The sequence below is a fragment of the Eptatretus burgeri genome, chromosome 17, assembly GCF_056783735.1.
Source record: "Eptatretus burgeri isolate ZD-2024b chromosome 17, Ebu_testis_v1, whole genome shotgun sequence".
In the NCBI taxonomy this organism is placed as follows: Eukaryota; Metazoa; Chordata; class Myxini; order Myxiniformes; family Myxinidae; genus Eptatretus; species Eptatretus burgeri.
Window position 1 is genome coordinate 39,307,526 of NC_140977.1, and position 7,231 is coordinate 39,314,756.

General features: G+C 46.9%; 1 protein-coding gene across 5 annotated transcripts in view; it reads right to left on the bottom strand.

Moving 5' to 3' along the window:
• Window positions 1-646: 646 nt before the first annotated feature.
• GEMIN5 (gem nuclear organelle associated protein 5) overlaps window positions 647-7,231 on the bottom strand; it is a 68,716-nt gene continuing 62,131 nt past the window's right edge. For all 5 annotated transcript variants that reach the window (XM_085861465.1, XM_085861466.1, XM_085861464.1 and 2 more), the window contains one exon: window positions 647-1,356. In XM_085861465.1, coding sequence (XP_085717591.1) covers window positions 1,135-1,356 — 222 coding nt within the window. In that variant the 3' untranslated portion in view covers window positions 647-1,134. The remainder of the gene's footprint in view (window positions 1,357-7,231) is intronic.

Genomic DNA, 7,231 nt, shown 5'->3' on the forward strand with positions numbered 1-7,231 from the left:
ATAATCTGCTCTTCGTTTTGTTTCCTTGCTCGTTTTATCCAACCGTGGCCCCACTACCCCTGCATTGCCTTGTAACAAATCCAGTTACCGTCAGTCTCCTCACTCTTCCATGAGCCTACGTCTATAATATAAAATGAACTCGGTCTCGGCGTGCCTGCATCCATCCATCCCTGCGTGCGTGCGTGCGTCCGTCCACAATTGTCCTATAGGAGATACCACCAACAAAGCCCAATCTGCAAACAGTATGATATAGTTGAGTAAGGTGAGGATAGATGGATCAGTTTCAATTTACATGAAAACAAAAACTCTTCCGCCTTCACTTATAATAATGGTGAGTCTCATTCAATTCCGTTTCTCTTATCAATTCGATTCAGAAAACGATTGCTTTCTTCAATACTTTTGTCCCAACATTTCCATTTCATTCATATAACAATAATATATCGCCATATCAAACAGTATGTGTGATTAAACACCACCTTTTGCTCGACTTGCAACACATGAGTAAAGGATACACAAAAAAAGGAGCTGATATTGCAATAATTTATTCGCACAATTTTTAAAGGGTGAAAGTTGATTTTTCTCCAGGTACCCCTTTTAGTCTTATGTTAAAAGTTACAGACCTAAGTTATCCCTGAGCTTTCGTCACTCTTAACAAATATGAAATCCCACCGTTTATTGGATTAAAGTTAAAGATAAAAAATCCCTTTTAAAACAAAACATTTCCTTGCTCAAACAAACCTTTAATTGAACAGGGAAGCAAGTCAAAGTCAAGGGAAAATTTAATCTGGGAGGAAAAAGCAAATTTAAACGAAATAATGTCTTTTTCAGAAAACTTTATTCCTATAAATCATGTTCTTGAGAAGCAAAACTACACAACGTGGGGAAATACGAGTTTGAAAACGTTGCACTTGCATTTGAATGACATTCAAGCAATACAAGAGAATAAAGAAAAAGATTAGGCCTCATTTTCTGTCTACGCCAAAAGTAGTTATATCCCCACAAGATGAAAAGTCTTTCCAATGCTACAACTCGAAGATGCGGCGTCATCAAAAAATGTGGGTTTTTAAATAAAATAAAAACATATCAAAACCTCGCACTTCGGATCGTCGTACAGACGGCTGCAATGATTTCCAGTTACTCAGTGGAAGACCGTGTAGCGAAGACATCGTCATGGACAGAGTGTAGAAAGCTCGAGGAGCGGAGATTGGACCAGGCGAGGCGAAAGGGAGGCTCGGAGGCAAAACGATCTCCCAGTCGCAAGAGCTTGCTTGCCTGAGTTGGAGCTTGCGATGAGGGCATCAAAAGCCAGATATGGAGAAGAAGCAAGCAGGACTCGGCCACAAGGGGAAATGGTCCCTGTTTATGACACATAAGAAACCCATCAAATCGATATTATTGATGCTGAGCAAACTCAAGTACAAAGTGATACTACGGTATTTTAAAGTGTTTGGAAAATTTGATCATCGATGTCTCACATCCTGTGGCTATATCTGGTGCTTAAATTATAGTCATCTTTGCAAAGCAATGAAGCAGTCTACGACTTTAACTGTCTTATAATGGTCGTTTTGGGTTTGTTTTTTTTGGATAATTGGATCCCAATTGTCGAATCAGATCATTAACTTCCCACTGATACCCCAGAATGGTTGAGGATGAATATCAGATGTCATAGTTTGCCCAAGGTCACTGAGGCAATTGTTTTTTTTTTTTACCCCACGCACGCAAAGCGAAAAGAAGGGTGAAGCAATTGGTTCACTTCTGTCTGTCCATCCATCTACAAACGTCAGTTTATGATCGAGGAACAACTTGATTTCAATTCCATGTTATAGTTTGAACATGAATCGGAAAACAAACCTGGAGTTTAGCAGTACTTTGGCTCTGAATTTGTACCGATTGAACATGCACAGAGATAATTTTTAAATGGTGAAGCCGCTTCAATATTTCGGTATGTCCTTACTTCCATCCGTCAATGAAAAAGTAAGAAGAATCTTTCTAACCCACAGTGTTTAATTTAAATCTAGATGGTTCTAAATGGTAATTCTAATGGGTTTCGTTTGTTTCTAGGCTTTGCCTATTTCATATTAAAAATGCCAAACTGAACAGATTCCTTCGGAGACAGATGCGATTTTCTTACTCTGCCGAGCAGTCAAACAAAATTGAAAATCATTACAAACAGGAAACTTACTGCTTTTAAGGACGTCATAAAGGACACAAACAACATGCACAAATAACGAATGGAACATCTTAAATAAGGTGGTGGATAAGATTCTGCATCTACAGCAGTAAACTTCTGGAATTTTTTTCTCTGACCTTTAAAATCTATTTTATTTCAAATGAATTATCAAGAAGTCGGTAGACTTCTTATGTAGGGATGGCTCGGAACACTCCATTTGGCTCAATGCAACATAAATCTTCCAAAAAAAAAAAAATCTAACAAGATCGATCTTGTAAACCTATAAAATACCTACCAATCATCTGCAGAGAAATCCCCATCCAATAACACTCATTAAACTTTGGGACATCATCGCTGAAGAAGAAACATGAGACCCAAAAATTCCCCTTTGTAAAGGAATAGGAAGGGATCAGCGTTGTGGGCGGGACTACAACTGTCAATCAGTCTGATGGGGGCGGGGCCACCAGACTCTTGCACAAGAGCCAATCAACATTTGAAAATCAGCAGTAGAACATAGATATACATATACATTGTTTCGGCTGTGGAAATTTGCAATACACCAGAAAGGACCTCAGGTTAGATATATCGATAAGTTCATGTGTAGTTAGTCCACACCAGTTGTTTAGAGGGAATATGTGCGATTCATCCGGGCTGCTACGCTTTGAGTTAGCCATTTTTCTTTATCTGTCATTATTTTGGACCAATCACCCCCAACAACCGAATCGCCACCACCAACGCCCCCGAACAACTACACCAAACCGCCACTACCTTCATCTCCACAACCCCACCCCGCAAGCATCACCTCACCCCCATTCTCAAACGACGCCCGCCAACAACCAAACCACCACAGCAACCCCCCCACCACCTTCGCCTTTCTCCTTCCACAACCTACCACATCACCTGTCAACACCGAACGTCGTGCGGTCCAGGGCCCGTTCGGTGATTGTTGCCGAACGCGTCGAGCCGCGAGTACAAATGGATGCCTTTACGGGAGAGGAAATCGGATCAGGGGAGGTACACGCCCCCTTTTCCTCCGTCCAATGGGCGAGCGTCGGGCGGTGTGGCCCCGCCCCCAAGCGTGATGCATGTGGATTCCTTTTCGGAGGAAATTCGGATCAAGAGAGGCTCACGTCCCCTTTTTGCCCGACCAATGGCTGAACATCGGGTGGCGTGGCCCCACCTCCAAGCACGTTTTGATCCGCGAATTTACATACACGCTCATCCACGTGTAACACATTTACATACACGTCTATAAAGACGCGAGCAGAAGGCTACTCGCGCTGGCTGGTCGAGTGAAGACGGAAGTCGTCGTCGAAGTTGTCATTGTTGGGTCGTGGTCGAAGTCGTGGAGTCTGAGTTGTGTTTGCGGGGATCGGACGGCGAAGGGGACGGAGCTCGGAGTTGAGGTCGAGGGACGAGTCGCGGAGTGAAGCAGGGACGCGGAAGAGGGCTCAGGGGCGAGGGTTTGCCGGAGTCGGTGCGGTCCCAAGGCCCCGCTAGCGGGATGGAGCGTCCGCCATTCCTCTCTCTCCACCCCGAGCATCAACAATTCCCCCCATCCGTGCTGAGATAGCGCCGGTAACCCTGTCCGTTCCCCACCCCAACCGTGGTGTCGACCGACCAACACGTGCCTGCACAACGCACGCCTAAAGGAGCTCACCGACCACCTCAGGGGCACGGAGTCAGGCACGTTACGCTGACATTGCGGCTAGCCTGCCATCGCGCCACGACGGCGCGGGTAAGACCCCTATGGTCTCGTGGACCTGGCCACTCACCCAGGTCCCACGTACATTTGGTCCACGGACCTGTCTGCCCCCTTGCCTATGAGGGTAGCTTATATTTGCTTTTTGTGTAAATGTGTGTGTGGCGCCAGTCTTTTAAGTAAACCTGAATAAGTGCTTGTACATTGCTTTATTCGGTTGTAGCTCTGCGTTGCTTTGACTGTTATATGTGCATTCTTACTGTATGGCTGTGAATACGTGCTTGCCTTGTGTGAGTGTGAAATAAAAGTGCTTGTTAAATTGTGACCCGTTTCGTTGCGTCCTTTCCTTCGTTTGAAAGTGCCATCTTGCATCACGGAAGGGATTGGTAGTGGGTTTAGACACCCAGCAAGTAATCTGAACCGTCGAGGTCGGCGATAACTCCGCTCGGTTATCCCCTGAGCACGGAACGAGCCGCTTCAGCGGTTCGTGTCCAGAGCCGACCTGCGGCGTGGTACAACTCCTCGGTACGCTACCCGCGCGGGTACTTAGGTATATCGACATTCGGTGATTCACCCTATTTCGCGCTGGTAGAAGGCGGACTGGGTTGTGGTGAGGTTAAACCTCCACCCGTGACTGGCTCCTGGCGGTAGTTCCAGGAGGGTCACGACTGAATTGTCTGTCCGGTGGGCGATGCGGCTGCTATTAGAGTTACACGGCCGATCGCATGCCGGGCGGGCGAAATTCGTAACAATATATATACAAGCCGGGAGGCGACGAGGGATTCGCGAGGATCGAAGCGCTAGATATGATGCTTTTCATTCTGACCGACCCACCGACGAAGATTCATTGCCAAGACGTATTGGTTAACATACCATTGTTCCTCTGCCTGGCAAGATTTTTCCTATTGCGTATTTTGCCAACTGGCACTCCTCATAAAAAATGACGGTAAATAGACACCCTATTTTTGAAGGACTACCATTTGAAAAATAATTGGTTTGCTGGTTTGTGCTGTGGAGCCTCATGTTGCAGACACACACACACACACACACACACACACACACACACACACACACACACACACACACACACACACACACACACACACACACACACACACGGAAAACCCGATAAACTTCTCTCAATGCTCTTGTTTGACCACACCTCCTGAGCCACACAATATTTTTCATAAGCCACGCCCACTTTCCTACGCCACTCCCACTTTCCTGTGCCACGCCCACTTTCCTACGCCACTCCCACTTTCCTGTGCCACGCCCACTTTCCTACGCCACTCCCACTTTCCTGTCCCACGCCCACTTTCCTACGCCACTCCCACTTTCCTGTCCCACGCCCACTTTCCTACGCCACTCCCACTTTTCATCAACCACGTCCACTTTCCCTAAGCTCCGCCCACTTTCCTAAGCCCCTCATAAAAAAGACGGTAAATCTTCTTCTTCCTCTTTCGGCTTGCTCCCGTTAGGGGTCGCCACAGCGGACCAACTGTCTCCATTTCGCTCTATCCTCCACATCTTCCATTGACACTCCAACCACCCGCATGTCCGCCCTCACCGCATCCATGAACCTCTTCTTTGGCCTTCCTCTTCTCCTCCTGCCTGGCGGCTCCATCTTCAACATCCTTCTCCCGATATACTCCGTTTCCCTCCTGTGCACATGTCCAAACCATCTCAATCTCGCCTCTCTCACTTTGTTTCCAAACCGTCCTACCTGTGCTGTCCCTCTAATACACTCATTTCTTATCCTATCCATCCTCGTCACTCCCAACGAGAATCGCAGCATCTTTAACTCTGCCACCTCCAGCTCTGCTTCCTGTCTTTTTGTTAGCGCCACCGCCTCCAAACCATACAACATAGCTGGTCTCACTACCGTCTTGTATACTTTCCCCTTCACTCTTGCAGCTACCCTTCTGTCACAAATCACTCCTGCAACTCTTCTCCACCCACTCCATCCTGCCTGCACTCTCTTTTTCACTTCTCTCCCACACTCTCCGTTACTTTGGACAGTTGATCCCAAGTATTTAAACCAATCCACCTTCCCCACCTCAACTCCTTGCAACTGCACCATACCACCACCCTCCCTCTCATTTACGCACATGTCCTCCGTCTTACTCCGACTGACTATCATTCCCCTTCTCTCCAGTGCGTACCTCCACCTCTCAAGGCTCGATTCAGCCTGCTCCCTACTCTCCCTACAGATCATGATGTCATCCGCGAACATCATGGTCCATGGAGACTCCAGTCTGATCTCGTCCGTCAACCTGTCCATCACCATTGCAAACAGGAAAGGGCTCAGAGTCGATCCTTGGTGCAATCCCACTTTAACCTTAAACCGGTCCGTCATTCCTACTGCACACCTCACCGCTGTCACACTGTCCTCATACATATCCTGCACGATCCTCACATACTTCTCCAACACTCCCGACTTCCTCATACAATACCACAACTCCTCTCTTGGCACCCTATCATAAGCTTTCTCTAAATCCACAAACACACAATGTAACTCTTTCTGGCCTTCCCTATACTTCTCCATCAACATTCTCAAAGCAAACATCGCATCAGTGGTGCTCTTTCCTGGCATAAACCCATATTGCTGCTCACAGATCATCACCTCTCGTCTCAACCTAGCTTCCACTACTCTTTCCCACAACTTCATGGTGTGGCTTAACAACTTTATCCCTCTGTAATTTCCACAGCGCTGCACATCACCCTTATTCTTGAAAATCGGAACTAGCACACTTAATCTCCACTCCTCCGGCATCCTCTCACTTTCCAAGACTTTATTAAACAATCTGGTTAACAACCCCACTGCCATCTCTCCTAAGCACTTCCATGCCTCCACTGGTATACCATCTGGGCCAACCGCCTTTCCACTTTTCATCTTCTTCATAGCAGTCCTCACTTCATCCTTACTGATCCACCCCACTTCCAGATTCACTATCTCCACCTCTTCCAACCTTCTCTCTCTCTCATTTTCTTCATTCATCAGCTCCTCAAAGTACTCCATCCACCTTCTCAACACACTCTCCTCGCTCGTCAGCACATTCCCATTTGCGTCCTTTATCACCCTAACCTGCAGCACATCCTTCCCAGCTCGGTCCCTCTGTCTTGCCAATCGGTATAAATCCTTTTCCCCTTCTTTTGTACCCAACTTCTCATACAGCTCGTCATATGCCTTTTCCTTGGCCTTTGCCACCTCTCTTTTTGCCTTTCGACGCCACTCCTTGTACTCCTGCCGACTTTCTTCATCTCTCTGACTATCCCACTTCTTTTTCGCCAACCCCTTCTTCCTTATACTTTCCTGTACTTCCTCATTCCACCACCAAGTCTCCTTATCTTCCTTCCTC